Source organism: Notolepis coatsorum (genome assembly GCF_963971535.1).
Source record: "Notolepis coatsorum genome assembly, chromosome: 9".
In the NCBI taxonomy this organism is placed as follows: Eukaryota; Metazoa; Chordata; class Actinopteri; order Aulopiformes; family Paralepididae; genus Notolepis; species Notolepis coatsorum.
In genome coordinates, this window is record NC_140173.1 from 9,846,763 (window position 1) to 9,871,982 (window position 25,220).

General features: G+C 45.5%; 1 protein-coding gene across 2 annotated transcripts; it reads right to left on the minus strand.

Annotated features, from left to right (window-relative positions):
- Positions 1-7: 7 nt before the first annotated feature.
- Positions 8-25,017, minus strand: blnk (B cell linker). 2 transcript variants are annotated; one of them, XM_084321787.1, is made up of 17 exons: positions 24,897-25,017; positions 23,641-23,709; positions 22,949-22,995; positions 19,140-19,183; positions 18,874-18,988; positions 17,999-18,108; positions 17,833-17,896; positions 17,636-17,719; positions 3,826-3,883; positions 3,655-3,682; positions 3,511-3,541; positions 3,353-3,428; positions 3,220-3,251; positions 2,881-2,936; positions 2,694-2,777; positions 1,016-1,171; positions 8-442 (listed from the first exon to the last, which is right to left on the minus strand). In XM_084321787.1, exons 1-17 carry the CDS (start codon positions 24,941-24,943, stop codon positions 326-328), a joined length of 1,218 nt encoding a protein of 405 aa, XP_084177913.1. In that variant the 5' UTR covers positions 24,944-25,017; the 3' UTR covers positions 8-325. The 2 variants fall into 2 exon arrangements, with proteins under 2 accessions (XP_084177913.1, XP_084177914.1); XM_084321788.1 differs by having other exon boundaries at positions 343-442; positions 977-1,171.
- Between the last annotated feature and the right edge of the window lie 203 nt (positions 25,018-25,220).

A 25,220-nucleotide genomic window follows, 5' to 3' on the forward strand; every position in this document is an offset into this window, starting at 1 on the left:
GCTACACATGGTTCAATTAAGGCTACCCCTCCCCCACACAAATATTTCTAACATGATAAACCATTTATTCCACAACTTGCTGCCCAATGCAACAGCCGCACCCTTTAATCACCATGGCTGTGCTGTTTTCAGAATAAATTCCAGTTATAAGGAACATTTGACAGTATGTCATACTGCTCATGAGAAACGAATTAGTTTGAGTGAGGGAGTCGGCGCTGTTCGCTTTGCAGGAGGCAGGGAACAGCATCATAATTGTGTGAGCGGTGCACTCGACAATAGACCCAGTTGTGTGAGATGGAACAGTGAACGTTCATCCGTGAATATCTCAAGGTCTCACAGGGTAACACAGCTTGGTAGCGTCCTTGGTATTGCTCTGGCCATCGATCAGGACCAAGGGACTCCATTGGTGGTTCTCGATAATGTGGGAGACGCTGCTGAAAAGCTGAGGAAAAGAGAGGACCGTCAGTGAGTCATCGGCCCTCTGAGACCAGTTGACCTCTTGAAGAGTAGAGTTAGTCTTGCCTTTGAGATAATGAGTATGTGTTTTTAAGGGCTCTGGTCTGGAGATCGCACAGAGATTTATACGATCCATGAGCCCTGAACCCAGACAACCCTGTTCTTCCCTCTGATATCAGGAAATTGCAGCCTAGATGCTGCTAACCAGTGGTTCTCAAAGGTCCTCACCAAAATGAGGAATAGTTTGATTTCACTTTATTCACTAGAAGATAGCCCATTAAAAGAATGTACAAGAGTGACTTGATCAGTTGTTTCACTCTCACTACTTATTGTAAAGACATGGAATTCTTATTGAATTCTTGACTAAATCATATCTGACAACAAATATCTTCTCGGATGTAGATCCCTGGAACATGATCTTAATTAAAAACGGAAATCCACGGCCTAAGGGCTTATTCATTTGTGGTTCCTCCTTGACGTGAATAATGTTTGAGAGCCGCTGCGCGTGGACTACTTTCACCTAGTAAAACCAGTCATCGTGAGTCATCATCTCCTGTACCTCCTCTCCCTCCTTCTCCCTCCCGAGAGCGTACTGCTGTGACCTCGGGATGTAGCGCACTGGGATGTTGTAGACTCTGCTGTTGTAGAACACCACCAGAGTGTAGGGCTGCCTGCTGTTCTGTCCAGAGCTCTTCCTCACTAGGAACGAACCGTCCTAAAGACAAAAGAGAGAGCCCGCCGTCAAACTCTTGACACTTTTCATTGTTTGATTAAATTACTATTATTTTATCTAAAAATTAACATTGAGCTTCTCTCATTTGCAATGCTGTTGAGATTACAAATTCAAACAATTCAAGTACATATAAGAGGGGAGAAATGTGCACAAATGGGAGGACAACAGGTGGAAAGAAGAAAAAACAAAATTGTATTAAAAATGTTACTGAAGTAGGGAGGTTTGTGATCGTGTTTTTAAATTGTCCATAATAGTAGAGTATTGTTTTTTGGTGTGAGATTGAAGATCGTTCCAGGAAGCTGGTGCATCAAAAACAAAAGGCAGACATGCCAAGTTCAGACTGAACTCGTGGGACCTTAAGTGTAAGCCAATGGTTTGAGCGGGTCTGATTTTACGGGCTATAACGGCTATAATAAACCAACTACTTGATTTGATTTGATTTTTATTTGTCTCGAACATAGAAACATAAAACAAGTTTAAAAAACAAAAAGGTAAATAGTCAAAGACTATTTCCATACAATAAGTGTTCGAGAAGGAACAGGGGGAAGTAAAACAACTTATCAAGCCCTGCCCCTTCCTTACAATATTTGACATTATAATTTAATAAAAATAAAAATAATATAACAAATAATAAAAAATAAAATAAAAGTAGCCTACAGTTTTTTATATATCCAAATGAGAAAAAATAATAGGGTCACATTACTGCTCAAGCTCCTCTCTCTTATATGTGTCCATAAGTGCTTGTTTATAGCTACCTTTAAATGTATTGATATTTTAGCTTAATTTTATATTCGCATCCAGACCATTCCAGAGTGATACCCCACAAACTGTCTGCAATGCACATACTTTTTGAGTTGTACGTACCGTAGGTTGCTTTAAAGCTAATGTCCCTCTACAATTATAAACACTCTCTCTAGCCGTGAATTTTTTTTGAATGTTGCTTGGTAATTTGTTTTTTATTGCCAGAAACATAATTTGTGCAGATTTGATGGTCATTGTGTGACCATTTAATAACCAGAGGCGAAAACCGACACCTTGCATATTGTCATTGTAAGTGAGTAGTTGTTTCAAGGCGACTTTTTGAGTAGTTTTAAAAGCACGTACATGAGTATATTTTTCAAGTATTTACTTAGTTTAGTTTTTATTAGTACAAGTAAAAAAAATTGGTCATTGGTCGAGTACAATGAGAGCTGTCAGTAAAAACAAACACGCAACCCGTTTTTCTGCATATAACTCACTCACATTATTATTAAAAAGGGACTATTCCAGATTATTGGTGTTATAGTAACTGATCAAAATATTAGCAAAGAACATAGTCATAGAACATAGATCAGTCCGTTAATTTGGGGGGGGGGGGGGGGGGGGGGCGATATTGGATGCATTCATACATGTTTGTGATTTTGTACTTTTTTGGAGAGATACTCTCACTTCTACTCCAGTACATCTGAGTACTTGTTGTCTTGTTCCAAGTCGGTGTTGTCCTCTGATCTATGGATCTTCTCACCTTGTCTGACCGGATCAACGTGTCCTCGGCAGTCTTGCGATCGCAGGCGCTGGCATACCAGGGTTTTTGGGAGAGATCTGCCTCCTGGGAAAACATACATTAAGTATTCAAGCCATCACTCTCTATGTACTGTGTAAACAGTCTCCAAACACTGTTGAGAAATGTACTCTGCATTAAGCTTGACAACCTTTTCTGTGTCTGGTGGTGACCCATTTTCAGCCGCTCTTCCTCTGTGAGTTTGTCCTGGGATGGCAGGTGAGAGGTGACACGTGGATTACCAATCTGGCTGTACGACTGTATAATTCACCATAATAGTGTCATCTTATACTTAAATAATACAATGATGAATCTACTGTATGAATTCTTTATGAAGGAATCCCTTTCATTTAAAGTCAAACCATGATTTTCTTATCGAGTCAAGAGTCACTGTTTTGGCCAAGGTGATTATAGTACGTCTGTGGAGAGAGGGTTCTCTCGTCTACCTACTCTAAGCCAATAATAAGTGATGAGTTAGATGTCTACTTACTGTGCGAAGTAAACAACTGAGGTAGAGGGATCCTGCAGGGGGTACCACAGACAAGACGATGGTAAATACACAGTATGGTGCCTGTGTTTAAATGTCAAATACCCTCATTTCAGTGGCTTGTTGTGTTTCTTACTTTGGTTGTTTGAAATCCATGAAAGGTACTGTGGAGGAAGGCTTCTGGCTGCTGTGTCTTGTGTGCATGGCCGGGCCTGTGGAAACCCGCACATACCCTCAATCAGAAACTACGTCATCGCTGTGCTGTGTTGTGTGTGTGTGTATATAGATGCTTACCTTCAGATTCCTTGTGTTTCAAGTCTGGCCTCTGTAATGAGACCGTCTAATCAGATCAGATATAAGAGAAATACACCTAGTGAAGTAAGGTAATCATGAGTAATTTTGAACAAGAAAATTCTGAAGAAAAAAAAAGTCTCATACCGGCCTGAAAGCTGGTGTTGGTGATTTGCTAAAATAAGAAAATAAAAATGTATATATATAAATCCGGAAATGTGTGGGTGTAATATGAGACATACAGTAAACCACGGTTTAATGGTGACAAACAATGAATGAATTACACACTAATTATAGGAAACTGCATGTAGTACTTACTCTCTTGGCTTGGTTTCCGGTATTACTAGTAGATCCTCCTCAGAGTTTGTACTTGGGCCTAGAGGAAAAATACCCAACTGTTCAATACCTATTGTGTTATGTTGTTGGTCACTGGGGAACATTCAATACACCATCCACTAGATGGCGCCCCAGAGCTTCATGAGAATGACAGAAAGCCTCCAGCTATTGATTGATTGATTGATTGAAACTACATGCTGATTGATTGATCGATTGATTGAAAACTTTATTAACAGATTGCAGAATGGGTACAATACAGTACGGCTCAATACACACAATTGTTAAGGGGATGCAGACCAGAGAAAGACTTTCGTCTTGTTTACATGCAGGGTCCCCCATTTTCAATTCATCATAACATTTATGACATACAGATAAACAGTACTGTTACATCCAGACATTTATGACATACAAGATAATATACAAATATACAGTGCTGTTTAAGAGACAGAGTTTCTAAAAGAGTATATACATTTGAGGGGGAAGAAACTACATTGGAGGGGGTTGGGTGTGGGGGCGGGGTTGGACATTTACAAGGGCCAGTTTTGAATTGCAGCCTCCCGTAGGTGCTCTTTGAGAGCGGTTTTGAAGATGAGTAGGGATTCACATTCTTTTATGGCTGTGGGTAGGGTGTTCCACATTGATGTGGCATAATTGCGAAACATGTTTAGTCCCTTGTTTGAGCTGAATCTGGGTTGAACATGATTTGTGGAACTCCCTCTGGTGTTGTGGTCGTGGTATTCACTGACCCTTGGGAAGTATTTCGACATGTACATGGGTACCTTAGTGGTGTAATGCAGTGGTTCTCAACTGGTCTAGCCTCGGGACCCAACATTTTCCTTAGTCATTAAGTCGCGACCCACATTTTTTAACCACTATCATTTATTTCCAATTTTTTATTTTTTTTGCAGTAATACACAATCTTTCATGCACTGTTAAAAAAATGAAATAAACACAAAAAAGTGCAACAAAAGTGCATCTAGGGCTAAAAACCCAATGAAATAAAATAATAATAAATAATATATGCTTCTTAGCAGATTTCTTAGCTTAACATAACAGACCTACGTTTGGGGGAACTAATGGGATAACTGCGGTTGCAACAAAAGTGCAACTAGGGCTAAAAACCCAATGAAATAAAATAATAATAATAATAATAATAAATAATATATGCTTCTTAGCAGACTTCTTAGCTTAACATAACAGACCGACAGTAAGTTTGGGGGAACTAATGGGATAACTGGGGTTGCAACAAAAGTGCAACTAGGGCTAAAAACAATGAAATTAAATAATAATAATAATAATAATAATAATAATAATAATAATAATAATAATAATAATAATAATAATAATAATAATAATAATAATAAATAATATATCCTTCTTAGCAGACTTCTTAGCTTAACATCCCAGGGAACTAATGGGATAACTGGGGATGTTGTTTGCTCCTGACAAGAGTCTCAAAGTCTGGGGTGATGGTAGACAAAGCAACTCTGAGGTCATGCTCAATGTCCAATCTGTTCCTCTTCTTTGTCTTCAGCTGGACCAGAGCTGAGAAGCCACTTTCACAGAGATAGGTAGTGCAAAGAAAAAGTAGGCTATATATAAAAAAAAATAATTGAATTTTTATTTAAATCTTTTTACTTTTTATTTTTTTTGCACACACATCCCACTCAAAATGGCCCCGCGGCCCACTTTTGGGTTGCGACCCACCAGTTGAGAAACACTGGTGTAGTGTATCTTGTAGACCAGGCACATTGCAAGTTGCTGTACTCTGTCGTCTACTCTAAGCCATCCTAGGTTGTCAAAATGGGAAGGGGTGAGGTGGGTTTTAGGAGTAAGGTCAAGCAGTAGTCTGACCGTTTTGTGATGTTTGTAATCTTATTTTTAGTGCCTTTGAGGTGCTTTGTTACCATGAGGTGCAAGCATAGTCGTAGTACCCTTGAATGAATGCTCCTGTTAGAGTCTTCAGGGTATTTTTTTTTGTCCACTTTTTCTCCTCTTTTTCTATTTTTCTCCCATCCCAATTTCGCTGTGCCAATTCTCCCCTCCCCTGTCTTGAACGTTGCTTGCATATGCCCCCCACGGTTGTAGGGAGGATGGAAGCTTTGCATCACGTGTCCCCTCCGATACACGAGGAGGCAGACTGTCACATCTTTTCACCTGCCAGCGCGGACTCTCATTGGCGAGGTGTAACGTGTGGGAGGCTCACACTACCCCCACCATTTCCTGTCTCTGCTGTGCATCGACTTCCACCCGCTAACTCTGCCAATTGAGTTAGTATGACGGCTGGCCCAAGCCAGAGGCAATGCCGACAGCCGGATACGAACCCGGTGTCTCTTGCGTTGGTGACGAGTGCAATGTCCGCTGCGCCACCCAGCCACCTCAGTCTTCAGGGTATTCTTGTTTACCAGAGAGGAGATCCGGTACCAAGAATCTAGTTCGTTGGTTGACTTTTTTTTATTACATTGGTTGCCATTTTGTCACAGAAAAGATTTGCCTTGGCGGCTGGGTGGCGCAATGGTCTAAGCGCTCGACACCAACGCGTGAGACACCGGTATCGAATCCGGCTGTCAGCGTTGCCTCCGGCTTGGCCGGCCGTCATACTGACTCAATTGGCAGAGTCAGCGGGAGGGGAGTCGATGGGTGGTAATCTGGTCGTTGTAAACAGCGACTCCTACAGGTCGGTCAGGGCGCCTGCACAGCGAGGAAGGGAGATGGTGAGGGTAGTGTGAGCCTCCCACACGTTACACCTCGCCAATGAGTCCGCGCTGGCAGGTGAAAAGAAGTGGCTGGCTGACTCTGCATGTATCGGAGGGGACATGTGATATCTTCAACCCTCCCTACGACCGACCAGTGGGGGGCGCATGCGAGCAACTATCAAGACAGGGGAGGGGGGAATTGGCACGACTAAATTGGGATGGGAGAAAAAGGAGAAAAAGTGGATAAAAAAGAAAAGAAAACATTTGCCTCTAGGATGGAACCCAGGTATGTAATTTCATCTTTCCATGTGACAATATTGTCACCCACTGTAACAGAGAAGCCGTTGGTCTTGCTGAGTTTGTTATTTGATCCAAAGAGAATGGACTCTGTTTTACCCAGGTGTAATGATAGTTTGTTATCAGCGAGCCAGGTGCAGATTCTGCCGAGTTCAGAGCTGAGGGCTTTTTCAACCTGCAACTTGTCCCTGTCAGAGACCAGCAGGGCTGAGTCGTCCGCGAACAGGAACAAGACATTTGCATAAATTAGGAACAGTAACAGTCCTAGTATGCTTCCTTGTGGAACACCACAGCTCACTGGGAGGGAGGGAGGGGGGGTAGTGTACCGTTTACCTCCACCATCTGTTCTCTCCCCTCCAGGTAGGATTGCATCCAGCTCACTGATGAACTATCAAAACCAATTGCTTTTAGCTTCAGAATGGAGTGATTGACAGTGTCGAAAGCCTTTTGGAGGTCCAGCATGATCATGCTGCAGTATTTGCCCATGGCCACCTCTTGTTTGATGTGGTCGTTCAAATAGAGAAGGCATGTGTCAGTGGAGTGGGATGTTCTGAAGCCAGATTGGGATTCTTAGATTCGATTTTTTTCCGCGAGGTACATTTTGACCTGTTCGTATACAATCTTTTCCATGACTTTCGAGATGGAGGTAAGAATAGAAACAGGACGGTAGTTGCCTGGGTCTAATTTGCTGCCTTTTTTGTGCAGGGGGGTCACTCTCGCAGTTTTGAAGTCTTTGGGGACGTGTCCCTGTTTTATGGAGAGGTTTATTATGTGTGATGACTAGGGTGATGGCGGCTGCTGAGTCTCTTGAGGAATTTGGAGGGGATATTGTCATGGCCAGTGGCCTTGTTAGGTTGGAGGGCGCTCAGTTTTTTGAGTACCTCAACTGTTGTTACTGTTACAAAGGGTCAGATTAAACCGAATATATATATTTACTGCTTGAGATCCCTTGTATAATATTTGTATATCGTTTGATATCCCTTGTATATTCTTTGTATATATACACGGTATATCCCTTTACCTGGGTTCAAACCAGACCATAATATTCGTTCTCCTATTGGACAGCGACCACTAGGCGCCAACGACCATACCCCCAATGGCAAGTTCAAAGGCAACGCCAAGGCATGTCTCAACATGTCCAGGTTTGCGCAGTAATACGAGACAGAACTGAGGTTGGCACTAGATTATTCACCTTACGTATAAATACGTCGCAGGTGGATACAGCAGTAGAGTATCCTAAACGTTGAAGCCTTCACCACGATACAACGTGCCGTGAAGTGGGCCCCTTTGCCCCTGAATAGAGCCTTGAGAACCGCGTGCGAATATATAGCTAAAGTGTCAGAGTTTAACGCCGTATCGTCGAGTTCGACTTATTCTATTGTGAAGTAATAGTCTATTATTTATAGTGTATCGTGCGGCTACCGTTCTACAGTGACCAGCATTACCACCGGTTCGTCGTACCTATAGCTAGTGCACTTATCCAGGCTGGGCGGCCTAAACTCGCGCCACCACCCGAGGAGTCCTAGATGAGAACCGTTGGATATGTACACCGGAGAACCTACACCGGCGAATGCAGAGCCTTTTCCGGCTGGATTATATTGCTTTGGTACCGTGGCTGCTGGAGCAGAGAACCGTCTACCCCACTGTCGTGTGGGATCTACCCCTGTGAGGAGCACCCTCGAGCCCGCCTCTAGGACCAGAGGCTGGCTAGCTTTCATCCATGCTGTCGGGCATACTGGATTATAGCTGTTGCTTTGTCTGCCGATCAAGGGAGTAATGTGTACCGACTCCCGTAGCTGGAGCTTCTTTATTCCTCGTTGACCCAGACTTTGCACCCGAACATTCCTCTACCCTGCCGGCTTACAACCGGAGGGAACCCCCCAGTGTCTCCAGCTGACTACTAGTGTGCCTTATGTAATTGCTATGCTACAGGTGGCGTCAGTTATACCCATCTTACTATTCTCATGGACTTACGCTCTTGACCTACTTTAAGTGTTCTTCGCCTTACAAGCGCAAGTATAATTCTCAATCTGTAACCTACCGTTGCTGCTCTAATAATAATAAATCCCTCTAACTAGAACTTTATGTGTCATTGCCGTATTCTTGTGTGGGTGTTCACCAGATATATTCATGTACTGTATGGCCAGTAATTAAAGTACATAACTAAGTAGTGGTTTAATAATACCATACTCTCAATACAGTCAGGGAATTGTACCCCTCAGTTACAATTGGTCCTTCGAGCCGGAGGGTATCAGTGTAATATCTAATATAATATTGATATTAACCATGGCCAGCGGTGAACACTCCCCAAGCGGCTCTCCCAAGCTAGAATGCCCGCAGCGCAGACGTCAGCCACCTCCCTATCTAGAGGACTACGCTGTCAGTCTAATACCTAGCTTTAAACAGACGTTAAATGCGGATAAAGCGGATAGTCAAAGCATGTCAAATCCTACCGACCAGGCGACCCGACCAGTAGAGACCCCAGTGGATTCAGACCAAACTGACTCAGCTCACGGGGGGGACCAGGTGGGACATGACCAGACTATACCTCCAGACAACGTCACCGGGAGAGTCCCCGGAGAGCTCCAGGATAAAGAAAGCGCTCCGGGGACAGAACCCGACACGCAACCAAGAGAAGAGAAGCGCGCCCAGGAGATGGATCTCGAGGCGCGCCCAGAGAACAGATCTCCAACGAGCACTGTCAGAAGCCGATCACCTCCGTCAGTGTCATCCCCCAGCGAGGCGGACCAGATGCTGGCGCAGGCATTCATCGCCACCCTGGCAGCCTCCACCGAACGCGATCGACTTCAGAGTGAACGCGATCGACTTCAAGCACAGACGCTTAGTGAGCGCGAACACTCTACCATGGAAAGAGAGCGCCTCCAGGCTCAACAGACGAGCGAGCGCGAACAATCTGCAGACCAACGAGAGCGCCTTCACGCGCAACTCGAAGCGCAAGCCCTTAGTGAACGAGAACACGCTGCAACCGAGCGAGAGCGCTTCCAGGCGCAACAAAGGAGTGAAGACGACCGCATAAGACTGGAGACCAGACGCCTTCAGACGGAAGAGAACATTGAAAGAGGCCGCGCCGATGCACAGCGCGCCGCCGCCAATGCACAGCGCGACGCCGCCCATGCCAGCGCCAATGCACAGCGCGACGCCGCCAATGCACAGCGCGACACCGCCAATACCCAGCGCGAAGCACAGCGCGACGCCGCCCATGCCCAGCGCGAAGCAGAGCGCGACCGGCTGCAGGCGCAGATGATAGAACAATTGATTGCCATGGCGACACCCCCTCGCTCCGCACGGAGCTCCCGGAGATCATCACGACAAGGGTCTAGGGCACCTTCCCCTACCCGACGAAGCGACCCGGGACCCGGCCAACAAGAGGATCCTGTCTACGTCTCCGACCCCCCTCCCCGACCGGTCCACACGAGACCCAGCCACCGGGAAGAACCGGCCTACGTAGCCGAGAGACTGACTAGAAGACTCCAGGACCTAGCAGAGGAAGAGGAAGAGGAGGAATGTCAAGCCGACCAGCAGCAACGTACTCTGGACCAGGAGGCCCAGTACAGCCCCGACCAGCAGCAACGTACTCTGGACCAGGAGGCCCAGTACAGCCCCGACGTCAGCCCCGAGTCACTGCACTACAAACCCCCGACCCAACTCACGGGTGAGTTTGACGTACAGTCAGCACCGAGGAACAGCACCTGGGTACCCGGCCCCTGGTACCCACCAAGTACCAACCCACGACAACGCGTACGGGGAGACGCGCCCAGGAGGCCCCTTCCCCTACGCTCACCAATGTGCCAGCCATCCATGGCATCGTACCTTGGCACACCGACGTTCCCAGACTTTACGCGCGAGGACAGAGCACAGTACACGGAATTACGGATGTGCTTGGAGACTATGATGTCCGACGTCCCCGATGAGTCGTACAAATATGCCATCCTCCTCAAGCACCTCAAGGTGCCCAGAGCGCATAATATAGCACTGGCATATTCCAACTCAAGCACCCCATACTCCGCGGCTCTAGTGGCCCTCGACCAGCGTTATGGACGCATATGGGACTACGTGATACAAGAAATAAGGAATATTGATCGTCTCCCCCCAGCCAAAGACAATAGAGCATTGGATGACCTCTCTATCAAGGTACAATCCCTGGTAGGGATGCTGGGGTCCCAAAAGGAAAAAGGGATACATGAACTATATGCTAACTCTAATGTGGAACGAATACTAGAGAAGCTCCCTCCAGCCCGCCAAGAGTGTTTTCGGCGGCAGAGAGACCACCGCGACCCCAACGGCCCAGAGGCATCCCTCCTAGACCTAGCTGATTTCCTCGCCAGGGAGGTCAGCAGCCTACGACTGGACACGTTCGTGTGGAGTGGACCAAGCCCAAGAGATGGACCTCGGGGATCTAATGATAACCGCCGGTCAGTGACTGTTATGCACCAGGCCGAGTCAGTGCCGCAGCACGAGAACCACAGCAACCCCCTGACCAAAGGGGAGTGGAAGATTGAATGCCAGTACTGTGAACAGGAACATCGGCTGTATCAATGTGACACTTTCAAGAAGCTGACCACGGACGAGGTGAGTCAGTGGATCAAAGCCAACCGCCGCTGCTTCCGCTGCGCGCGCAGCCATATGGCAGCTGAGTGCCGTTTAAAGAAGAAATGCAGCAAGTGTGACGGCGCCCACTTGGAGGTCCTGCATGACATCAACAAGCGTCCGCCAGGACAACAAAGTGGGCCCATCACGGTGATGTATCAGGCCGAGGCGGTGGCACCAGTACCGAAGATCCACCAGACCGCCCCCTGGTGTACCGACTGCTACAGCAGACACTGGGAGTCACGGTGCTACTCGGACGACCGCGAGTCGGCACCACTCCAGAAGATCCAAGGCAACCCACCAACAGGAGTGCTCCACATAGACCAGCATAGCGGGACCCCCCGAGTGCTCATCAAAGTGGTCAGAGTGCTCCTGAGCTACGAGGACAAGGTCCTGGACACTTACGCCGTCCTAGACGATGGGTCTGAAAAGACTCTCCTCCTCGCATCCGCCGCAGCCCGGCTGGGTCTGCTGGGTGCCAAAGGAACAATGACAATCCGTACCATTAGAAGAGACCAGAAGACCATAAAGGGTGAAAATGTGGGGCGGCTAGGTGGTGTAGTGGGCAAGGCACTCGCCACCAGTGTGGAGACGCTAGGATTTGCGTGTTCGAATCCAGCTCTCCACATTGTTTTTCAGTTTGGCTGGTCGTCCGCAGTAATACACATTGGCCGTATTACGGGGAGGGAAAACTGAAGGGTGGGGATCGAACGTTGTGAACAAGCGACTCCTACAAGTCGGTTGGTGCGCCTGCGCAGTAGAATCAGGAAGTGTCGGGGGCAGCGTGAGCCTCCCACGCGTTACTCCTCGACACTGAGAGATCGAGCTGCGCAGGTGAAAAGATGCGACTGCTGTTACCTCAAGTACCGGAGGGGACTTGTGCTATGTATGACTTAGTCCACATTGCAGCCGGCTTGTGGGAGGCAAGAAACAGCGTTCGTGACAGGGGAGGGTTGAATTGGATGATACGAAATTGGGATGGGAGAAAATATGGAAAAATGGGAGAAAAAGTGGATAAAAAAAAAAAAAAAAGGGTGAAAATGTCTCCTTCAAGATAGCAGCGGTGGACCAGCCCGAGAAGCAGTATAGCATCACCAACGTCTTCACCAGCCACGACATAGGCCTGTCACAGTACACCTACCCCATCCCACAGCTGATGGCGAAGTACGAGCACCTACGCAGAGTACCTATACCGCTTATCGACGGCGCCACACCGACCCTGCTTATAGGCTCCGACCACGCGGACCTCCCAATTGAGGCGACCCACATCGGACCCAAAGGATGCCCAGTCGCGGTTCAGACCCGACTGGGGTGGACGCTCCAGGGCCCCCTCTACGAACTTGACAGTCAACCCACGTCTACACGCTGCCTGCACACAAAGGTGAGCGACACAGGCCACTCTCCCGTACAGCCCGTTGAGAGGCTATTGACATTAGACGAGAGGCCTGTGAGAGAACCGTGGGCCCAAGAAGAGGGAGTTCCGAACTCCACCCCCCTCAGCTGCGCTCCAAGCGACGTAGCTGACCTCGAACCCAGCACCCCAAGCGACTCCTTGATGGGGCGGCCGGAACCGGCCCCTCCTCAGACGGGGTACAGACCAAACAAGAGGAACAGACGGAGGATGTGGAGACACAGCCAAGCACAGCCCAGTATACCCAGGAGGGCCGACCTGCCTCACCGCCACACCCGACCCGTGGCGAGGCTGATAGAGTTGCCAAGGCTCCCTGACTCCCTTGATGACGATCATGACCCACTGACTTTGTAGATTGCCCTACTCCCCACAACAGACATTGAGTAGTTGACAAGACGATTAATCTGTCTTTGCTTTATCTAATTAGGTGCGGACTAATTAGGAGGCGGCTGTTACAAAGGGTCAGATTAAACCGAATATATATATTTACTGCTTGAGATCCCTTGTATAATATTTGTATATCGTTTGATATCCCTTGTATATTCTTTGTATATATACACGGAATATCCCTTTACCTGGGTACAAACCAGACCATAATATTCGTTCTCCTATTGGACAGCGACCCCTAGGCGCCAACGACCATACCCCCAATGGCAAGTTCAAAGGCAACGCCAAGGCATGTCTCAACATGTCCAGGTTTGCGCAGTAATACGAGACAGAACTGAGGTTGGCACTAGATTATTCACCTTACGTATAAATACGTCGCAGGTGGATACAGCAGTAGAGTATCCTAAACGTTGAAGCCTTCACCACGATACAACGTGCCGTGAAGTGGGCCCCTTTGCCCCTGAATAGAGCCTTGAGAACCGCGTGCGAATATATAGCTAAAGTGTCAGAGTTTAACGCCGTATCGTCGAGTTCGACTTATTCTATTGTGAAGTAATAGTCTATTATTTATAGTGTATCGTGCGGCTACCGTTCTACAGTGACCAGCATTACCACCGGTTCGTCGTACCTATAGCTAGTGCACTTATCCAGGCTGGGCGGCCTAAACTCGCGCCACCACCCGAGGAGTCCTAGACGAGAACCGTTGGATATGTACACCGGAGAACCTACACCGGCGAATGCAGAGCCTTTTCCGGCTGGATTATATTGCTTTGGTACCGTGGCTGCTGGAGCAGAGAACCGTCTACCCCACTGTCGTGTGGGATCTACCCCTGTGAGGAGCACCCTCGAGCCCGCCTCTAGGACCAGAGGCTGGCTAGCTTTCATCCATGCTGTCGGGCATACTGGATTATAGCTGTTGCTTTGTCTGCCGATCAAGGGAGTAATGTGTACCGACTCCCGTAGCTGGAGCTTCTTTATTCCTCGTTGACCCAGACTTTGCACCCGAACATTCCTCTACCCTGCCGGCTTACAACCGGAGGGAACCCCCCAGTGTCTCCAGCTGACTACTAGTGTGCCTTATGTAATTGCTATGCTACAGGTGGCGTCAGTTATACCCATCTTACTATTCTCATGGACTTACGCTCTTGACCTACTTTAAGTGTTCTTCGCCTTACAAGCGCAAGTATAATTCTCAATCTGTAACCTACCGTTGCTGCTCTAATAATAATAAATCCCTCTAACTAGAACTTTATGTGTCATTGCCGTATTCTTGTGTGGGTGTTCACCAGATATATTCATGTACTGTATGGCCAGTAATTAAAGTACATAACTAAGTAGTGGTTTAATAATACCATACTCTCAATACAGTCAGGGAATTGTACCCCTCAGTTACAGTTACCATTTCAAGTTTGAAATCATCTTTGCGGACCCCTAGGTTTTTGTAGTAGGCTAGGATGTGTTCTACCCATAGGCGGTGGGTATATATAGGCTAGGGGGGGCTATGCCTACCCAGAATATTATGCTCGGAATCTTGAAATGTATATAATATCTGCGCAGGCTGCTGGCTATTGTGTGTGTCTTGTGCTGCAGCCGGCTGGCCGAGGTGTCAACGACGAAGGTGTCAATCGGTGGCAGCGTTTAACATTCCAGGTACAGGCAGTAACCAATCACGCATAGGCTCAGGTTAAATAATGTAGCCAATCACATCATTCACATGATCATCCTGATCCCGCAGGCCGCAGTAAGCAAACATCTGTGTTCTGAATTTCAGCCCGCCGATCGCTTTGTAGCGAACACCAGCGCACTATTTTGAGTCAAATTTCAAAAAGCAAAATACAGTATTTTTCCAAGGCATAAACAAAGTAATTTAGAAGCTGCACCGGGCTGGCCCTGGGCATAACTACGGATCACCTGAGGCTGTATGTTGTTTTATCTTGCCATACAGGGCTTGCTCTAAGAGGACATGATGAGAGCCCGAGTTCATCAAATCGTGGAAACTTTTTAGAGCTACTGTATGTACATTGTTTTCAAAGCATGATGAGATCTAAATTACGAAAAACGTTCACTTCATTAATAATAATAATAATAATAATAATAATTTAGGACCTGCTCCGAGGTCATCAATTGGCACACATGCGATGCATGCATGCAATTCGTATCTGCGATTAACCCATCCCGTCGTCCTTCCCCCCCAATGGCAGCCGGGAGCAGACAGGCGCAACGTGAGCCGCGCCAGGGGACCAATCCAAGTGCTCCTGTCCGTCTTCGTCAAGGACGCCACAGCGTTAGCGATCTTGTTGTTGTGCATGTTTTTCCATTGGGTTTATCTTATCGGGGGGGAAACCCTTGCGAGCACGGGGAGAACATGCAAACTCCACACAGAAAGGCCTGGGAGATACCCCACCTGGGTAACTGGCATCATGGAATCCTGGTCCCCAAGCGGGATTCGAACCCTGGACCTTCTTGCTGTGAGGCGACAGTGTTAACCACTACACCACCGTGCCGCCCTTGTGATTCAAGTTGTGAACGGTCTTTCTCACCAAGACGAAACGTCGCATTTATCTGCATTAAGGTAAGACAATGGTTAATATATTATTGGATGCCTTCATTTGAACACTTAATTTGCACTATATGAAATGAGTGGGGCTCGCGGTAGTAGCCTAGTAGTGTGTGTGTATATGAAATCAGAACCTGGACAGCATAATTTGCGTGCAACCAAAAAAAAAGGAAAAAATGTTCCCGCTCCACGCGAGGTCCATTCTAATAATACTATAGCCTTCCCTAATGTCAAGCTCACCCGCCGCCTATGGTTCTACCCCAAAATGTCCTGAGTGGGAGGGTAGTTTATTAACCAGTGTTGTGGCTATATAGATATATAGTATATATAGTAGTATATATATATATATAGTATATGTATAGATGTCCTGATGGGTACGGAGTTCACCTCCGATGGTGCACTTGGTTGACCGAACCACTGTCCTGCAGGTCCTGGGAGGTGCTGTTCCCGTATACCAGCTGTTCCCTGACAGGATGCTCTCTATAGATGCAAATAGGTGTGAAAGTTCTGAAGTATCCTGGGGGGTCCAATCTGAACTTCCCCAGATAAGAAGGCGATGCCTTCTTCACCACGCTGGCGACGTGAGTAGACCAGATCCGCAGAAATGCGTGTACACCAAGGTACCTGAGGCTTCTCACTCTCCACTGGTGTAGGGGTTATATCTCCACTGGTGTCCTGTAGGGGGTTGTAGTTCCTCACTCTCTCCACTGGTGTCCTGTAGGGGGTTGTAGTTCATCAACTGTTTCCTCCTGAAGTCCACCATCCTTAGTTTCGCTGATGTTCAGGGAGAGGCTGTCCTCCTGGCACCACAGGATTAGGTTCTCCACCTCTAGTTAGGCCCTCCCATACCTGGCAGAGACCAGGCCCACCATATAGTTGTGTGGAGGAGGTTGGAGTCATGTCTGGCCACACAGTAGGGCGCTCGGAACACAAACCTTGAGGGGCCCTCGGGTTGAGGGTGATGGTCGAGGAATGTGCAGTTGCCTACAGATATTCCAACAGATCCTTAGTGAAACTTTTAACTGCAGTTAGAAAGGTACCAGTGTCCCTGCCAGCTGGTATTACACTTAGTATGATCGCTGTAATATTGCCTGATTAATAACAAATCATTACTTAAAAGTCCCAATTCAGAATGTATTTGGCCGTACATATTTTAGCTATATTCACATAGATCTTTGTACAACTTGTGGCAGATATCATCCCCCGTTCCATGGCTACGTGGAGGAAGGGAGATACTACTGCCATGGGCAGAGGATAGTCAATTAGGGAGCTGATTAGGACTGATAGAACACACCTGTGCACCACGTGATCACCCACATCCCCCACACACACACACACACACACACCAGACACACATAACATAAAACCCTAGGAAAGACAGAGTAGTGTTGAGTGGAGGTGAGGAAGGAGCAGAGTGCAGAGAGAGAGAGCGATATACGGAGTTTGTGAGGTGAGAGGTAGTTGTAAGGAGAGGAGAAAGCGAGAAGGTGTTCGTGGTACTGGACCCTAGACTGGCTGAGAAACCCCCTTGTGAAACTGACCCTGGACCGGAAGACAAACCCTGAGTATTGAACATTCCCTTTTTGTACGAGGGCCTGATACATGTTTTGACCCTGGACTGTTATCCGACTACTCTAATTGCCCATCGGACTGTTGTGCTTCTATTCAATAACTATCTTTTATTTATTGAAATTGTGCTTGTGTGGACATTTGAATTTGTTTGTTTTGAACCGTGTCGAGCCTGAACACCACCGACTCGTCACAAACTATACCTGGAAAATACGCTTTTTGGAACCTCCATAACCCCAAACAATGCCGGGCTGTTTTTTTACCTACCAGAACTATGTGTGCGCTCTGTTACACGTTTGGATGCTAAAGGACTGGTCTTCACTGCCCTGGTCCTGCCCTGCATCAGATGATCTAGGGAGAGTGTCATTGATGTCAACAACAACAACAATAATATTACACATTTTGAAATACTGAAATGTTTCTAATCCATACTGGTCTAATGGATTAATTCATGTATATCTTACTAGGACAAGGTTTCTCCATAGGCCTTATGTAGTTCTCATCACTGTTTGGATTGACATAATCTTCCTACAAAGACAACAGATGTGAGAACAGAGGGTTTCTTTATACTGTCCACATACAAAGCGCAATGCTGTCTGTTGTGGTAAGGTAAGCGGTAAGTTGTATTACATCATCATCGTCATCCATCGGTCTGGGTTCGGGGGGCGGCGGTGGTTTGGTGGCCTTGGCCGGGCAGATGGGCTTCCTGGGCGGCTGGCTGGGCTTGTGGCGGCAGCTGTCTGGAAAGGAGAAGCAGAAGCAGGATGTCAGTGTTTGCATAACGCAGCAGCACTCCTCTGTGTCACGCTCTGTTTGTCATGGATTGTTGAAGAACAGCGCATAGATATATATTACTAGATGGTGCAAGCCCAGCAAGGCGGAGTCTCCAGCGTAGTTCACCGGTGGCCATCTTGTCACAGGCAGCACGCCCACTCATAACATGAATGTCTATGGTGCATGTACTATTGCAATAACCATAGCTTGCTCAATGATCAACCGATTTACAAACGGTTTGGATTATTACAAACGTTATTAACGTGGCTATGATTCAGGATGCTTGGACATGTTGAAATTATTTTCATATGAAAGTCCATTATAAGTATGCAGAATGATCTCTGACGTTTATAACAAACCAAACCGTTTGAAAATCGGTTGAAAATTGAGCAAGCTATGGTTATTTCAATAGTACATGCACCATAGACATTCATGTTATTCTCGCCTGACCATCTTATAAGCACACCAGATGTGTTGTAAATATGTGTCAATTACCATATAGAAAAGTCATAGGCACACCTGTATTATTCAAGCTCTTTGGAAATCATTCTTCTTTTGATAACGTTTTTTTGGACCCAATTTGCTATGAATTTATATGCAGCAAGTGCACATGCCAAATGCCAAGTTCAGGAGGTTAATTAAACAAACCGTCATCAGGATCATCTGATGCTCTTTGTAGCTAAAAAAACAGTGCAAAGTGTGTGTGGGGAAGGGGGGGGGGGGTCACTGACCTACATACTCCCCCCTCTGGAAGGAGTTGGAGGGTGTGGGGGTGAAGACGTTGTGACTCGGGGGAGGTTCATAGTCATCCATGTCATCCATTGGGTCCTCGTAAGTGTCACTTTCCTGAGGTATAAAGAGGATTCTCATATTTAATGCAGGCGTCTCGATTGTGGATTGTTTGAAACCAAAGCAGTTAAAGGTTTTACGATATTTATTAAAAATAAAACTGTCATAATGCTGATTGACCTTGGGAAAATGTTTTCATTCAACTTACAAATTCTGCTCCGGACCACTCTTCGTCGCTATCCACGTCATCTCCTATAGAAGCAAAAAGATCACTTTTAGATGTGGTCATCTGGTTCAGTGACTCAACATGAGAATTCAGTGGGCCACGCCTCCTCATCTATAGGGTAGGGTAGGCAGGTAGTAGGCTGGCTTCGCAAAACGTAGCTTGCCACGTTTGCCCCTTAATTCGAAATAAAAAAGGAAGTCTCTCGCATTGACTCATGGCCAAATATAGCCTTCCTGTTGCAAGACAATACAATACACACAAAGCAGTGGCCATGTATACTGTGTTGAATGAGAAATGTCACATACTGTATCAGAACAATGAGGTAGAGCAGCATGACAACTTTGAAAACATCACTTCCTGTCTCAATATTATTCAGCTTTTATATTGTCTGTGTTTTTAAAACAGGCTGGACGTTTCAAACCCAGGGTATATGGATCAAAACACCTACTCATCAGCCAAAGGGGAATCTTAGGCCATGGTTACACAGACTGTTTTTGTTTTCGTTTTGAATACGTTTTGAATACGTTTGCTGTCCCTGTTAGATAGAAATGCCGTTTTGGCCCTACTGAAAACGCTGAAATTGTGTTTCCGTTTTGGATACTCGCCAAAACTCGCCGACAACGTGTTGTGTAATCTGCGCGGAGCCGTTGTTGCTCAACGCCCATGCGCAGTAAATACCAACATCTGCGTGCCCTCACCAACGTCCGGTGACAACAGAGCTATAGCTGCAGCTACCATGTGTTGTCAAGTTATTGTTATAAGGACCCCAGTCCAAGCTACAACAGTCTGCATTCCCTTAACAATTGTTTGTATTGAGCCGTATTGTATTGTACCCATTCTGCAATATGTTAAATAAAGTTTACATCCATTCATTCTGCTAGCATTAACGATTGCATGAGCAGCTGGCTAACGTTAGCTATCAGACCCTGTTAGCTCAGAGCTCCTCTTTCAATCTTAACAAGCATTAAACAAAATGGCCCAGTCATCTATTCACCTTTGTTTAATACACGAGGCGTTGTCTCTAATGTTATATAGCTACTGATAGCTCCTGATATCAGTTTGGTGCTGGCTGGCTAACTGACGTGAGCTAACGTTAGCTGCTAGCCACAATGCTATACTGTTATAATGGCATATTCCATTCACGTTAGCATGTAGCTAACAACATCTGCAATCTTTTTTTAGACTAAACTATCCGCTCATGGTGGTCACTTGTGTTGATGTTAGTTTTGTTTCATCAACAAATCATCAACAAATGAGGCAGAACACACAGTGAATGTATCCGTTTTTGTTTATTGCACTTTATTTCTTGCTGAAAAATAATGCTTCATTGGCTAAAATGGCTCGCGGAGGCATTTAAAGATGGTGGCTTTTGAGATTTTGAACAGGATGTGGAGTGTCCTCATTCAAGTTCTGATTGGTTGAAAATTGCCTTCATGTTCGCCACCTACTGCCACCTACTGCTTTGGCATTGTACTACATCACTGTGCTCAGGAGGCAAACGAAAGTGCTCAGGTTGCAAAACGAATGTCTAAAGGCCTCTACATGCTACAGCAACTTCAAAGCAACTGCAACACAACATCGGCGCGATTTCAACGCGGTTGTTTAATTTAGAGGGTCTTGTAGACTGTGTTGCGAGGACGTTGCGTACATGTCCCCCAAATCTAACCTAAACAGCCGTTGCGTTGATATTGCGTAGCAGTGATTGGTTGGTAGTGAATGGGGGCGGGGCTGTCATAGAATAATATTGGTCCCGCAGCGAGGAATACCATCCGCCATTGTTGTAGCCAGCAAGCTATGCTATCAATATTAGCTAAATAATTTGCGTCATAGCTGGCCTTTTTCTGAAAACCCAAGCACATATTGTTTCATAGCATACGCCTTCAGTTGATCATGACAAATCCTATCTTACCTTGACGATTAAAAAGCCTCCATAATTTAGTAAATAAAGCTGTAGCCAGCCAGCTAGCATTGATGCTATACAAAATGCTATCCACATTAGCTACATAGCTAACCAACTAAATACAATGGTATCCTGAGGTAACGTTAAATACAACGTTTGCTAGTCGAAATGACTGGACACACACAGGGACAAGTTAAACATCAATCAATTAATTTATTCCAACAGGTAGTTTGAGCTGCATGAGCCGAGGTCTTTCTCTCCTCTCCATTGGAAACGAATGACGTTACGGTAACGTTAGCTCGAAAAGCACAGAAACGGGCGACAGAAGTTAAGCTGCTAGCAACAGACACTATAACACTTCCGGTCGGGGGATTTCAAAATAAAAGAGCGACGTCTAAAAGCACCGGAAATACGTTTATTTTGTACATTATCTAACATTAACGCAAACCTAAACTAACTTTAGTTAAACTAACTTTGCGCGTCGATGTTGCAGAAGCATAAAGGCAGAGTGTCTACAACACCGTTGCTTTGTCGATGTTGTGGTGCAGTTGCTTTGAAGTTGCTGTAGCATGTAGAGGCCTTAACTCGTCTAACTGCCACTACGTTGCGAGCTGGAAAAGCGAAACTCATCTTCAAAACGAAACGAAAACATCAGTCAGTCTAACCGTAGCCTTAGTTATGTGCCTATGGTATTTCACATTTTGTACATGGTTGATTCTAACCCACTTTTCATTCTCTTGCTAAGTCAGAATTTCAATGAGGACTTGCTGTGCTACTTACAGATGGACTCAAAGTGCAATTGTTTTACTATAAAACACTTGATTAATGCTGCACAAGCCGTGTCAAGAAACTTTATGGTAATTCTATGCACGTTTTGGAACTCTAAAGAAACGGGACCCCATTCACTTCAATAGAGGCCTTGCACGGAATATTTGCGTGGTTCTCTTTCTTCCAGCATGGCTGCCTGTATCCATTGGTAACCACTTTCAAAATAAAATGCCTAATTTCTGTGCAACACTGGAAAGCATGATATTACTATTCTACTGTGAGTTGTTTACACAATCCAGTAATAAGACACCAAATGATTATGTTTTGTTGAGATATTTCTCATATCAATGCATAGCAACTGGTATTTTTCACATGACAACCGTTGTCTCTTCCTTTGCCATGTACTAAATGGTTGCTATGTTACAGGCAGCCATGGTGGAAGACAGAATTACACAACTATTCCTTGCAAGGCCTCTATTGTTTGGGAGGCTAAGATGGAGCTGCACTAGCTAACTTGCATTGTGTTTGTTTTTTCTTGTTTCAACTGACATGGGGTATATATAATGATTAAAATATTATTTAAGGCGTACTCTGCTATGCAATATTGAAACTATTCATCTATAAACTGTTTTTATTTTTTTAATTTACAACAGGAGAGAGGGCGAATCACAGTCTTTCACACTCTTCTTGCACGCACGCACGCACGTCCACCTCTTGTTTGATGTGGTCGTTCAAATAGAGAAGGCATGTGTCAGTAGAGTGGGATGTTCTGAAGCCAGATTGGAATTCGTAGATTAGCTTCTTTCCGCAAGGTACTTTTCGACCTGTTCGTAGACTATTTCTCCCATGACTTTGGAGATGGAGATAAGAATGCCAGGGCGGTAGTTGCCTGGGTCTAATTTGCTGCCTTTTTTGTGCAGGGGGGTCACTCTCGCAATTTTGAAGTCTTTGGGGACGTATCCCTGTTTTATGGAGAGGTTTATTATGTGGGTGATGACTGGGGTGATGGCGGCTGCTGAGTCTCTGCAGGTGATATTGTCATGGCCAGTGGCCTTGACACTGAATATGTGACATTTCATTCAAAGATTTAAATCCTGAAACAGTTAAAAGTGAGGATTCTTACCTTGATAGTCTCTGGCCGGCACTTTTGGACATGGTTTGCTTTTGAGTCTATGCAGCACAGAGAAACATGGGACAAAAACATCAGCCAACGAATTACATGATTTGACTTTGTAAACATGTTGTCACGAAACCATTCATTCATGATGTGAATGATGATTTTAGATATTTCTTCATTTAGATTTGAACAAATCTTACAGTGAAATCACCCCTCCTATATGTTCTAACTCCCTCATTTTCATAGATCATCTCATCTCATCAGCCAAATGATTACTGTAAAAGCACATCATATTTGCAACTCGATAGTTAGTAGATGGCTATTATGAGTCAGGCACAGAGTAGTTGAGTGGCCTTATGTATCCTTATGTGCCTCCAGGAAAGGAAAGTGTGAGAACACCAGCCATCTGGTAAAGTCTTTTCTAGTGACTGTCTATTTTCAGTTTTTCACAGTTATTTTGAAGTTGCACGTGTGTTTCGAGCTGCCAAGAAAAAGGAATTGCCACTTTCTACCACAAAATCCCCTTTTCTGTGCTGTTAATATCCCCATGAGTGTGCTGTGTGCTAAATTAACTGAGCTGTATTTATTAGGCACACGCTGTATTCTATGCTGTATCACACCTCTCAGACTGAAGCTATTCCAAGTAATCTACAAGGGTATTACACAAAGAAATATATACACATATTTTACAATGTCACCTTCTTAGTTTATCTAGGAAGCCGCCGCTATCATTCTTCTTGACGCCCAGAACCATTTTCTGAAGCTGCCTGGAAAACATTTGATTATCTTTGTTAACATACTTAGTAGTTACAGTATGCAAACCCAAGCAGTAAATAAAAGCAGGGCGTTTAGCACCAGCGGTCCAAACGTAAACAAATGGATTGAATAGCAATGGAGATGTGTTTTCACTCTCTCATTGATTGAATGAGCTCTTTAAACGAGGACTAACACTAGACAACAGGTGAAATATGTTTCTGATTGTATTCACTGTATATTCTGGCTATAAAAGGTTCATTCCAAGTTATAGTGGGGCGACAGTGGCTCAGGAGGTAGAGCAGTCGTCTGGTAATCGGAAGGTTCCTGGTTCGATTCCCACTCACCCCAGCAGCATGTCAAAGTGTCCTTGAGCAAGACACTTAACCCCTAACTGCTTGGGGTTGGCACCTTGCATGGTCGCCTCCGCCGTCAGTGTGTGAATGTGTGAGTGAATGGGTGAATGTGAGGCATGTGTTGTAAAGTTAAGAAGGTTCCAAATACTGTATTTTCCATCTACATGTCAAACTCTTCAAGAATGTACATTAATATACCCCACATTGATATGGTAAAGAAGAACTAAAAACAAAACATGGATTGATCCTTTAAAATAATACACAAACATCCTCAAAAACAATCTTATCTTAATGTTAATCGTGTATTGATCTGTGCAGCAGCTGGAGTGGAAGCAATGGTGCTGGACAAGTAAGGGCTGTTGCCATTGTAGCTCACACATATAATAATAAGTGAAAAGATACACACAGACACAGAAACCCCCTACTATGCAATTACAGTGACTGGGAGGTAGAGGGAGGCGGATTTGAGACATGTAATTACTCTGACATCCACGTTAGTCTGTCGCTCTCCAATATCTCTACTCTTCCCAATTCACATTTATGGTATGTACCGGCATTTTAGATTTGAATGAACACAATCTGATCAGTTGTATGGGCCAATGCTTTGTCATAACATACTAATTGTCTTTTATTGTTCAGATTTTTGGGGGCATGCAGAACAGAGTGTGAGCGAGACTATCACATCCGTCATCAAAAGAAGGCTTAGAAGTGTAGTCACAGTTCTGTATCATATTCATCAAAATTAATTTACATTTTTCAAAATTATTTTCAACTTTTCTTTTAAAAATAATTGTCAAATGTGTGGAAACGCACACATTGTGCCAAAGCAATAGGAAGGTGCTTACCGAAACGTTGCAGTGGCCGGAGCAGTGAGTCTGCTGAGAGTATCCATGTTCACACCTTATCCGAGGGGTTACATTTCTGAAGCATCGTTCCTTTACAGGGAATATGTTTGTACACCATCAGGTCATGGCTTGGTTTGGTTGTCAACTGAACACTGGGACCTGCTAGCTAGTCAGCCCTTTGTCACAGGAGGGAGGGAGAGCATTATATCCACCTCAGTGAGAATGATCACTTCTCCTTTACACTCCCCCTCCCCCAACACACACGCGCACGCACACACACACACACACACACACACACACACACACACACACACACACACACAC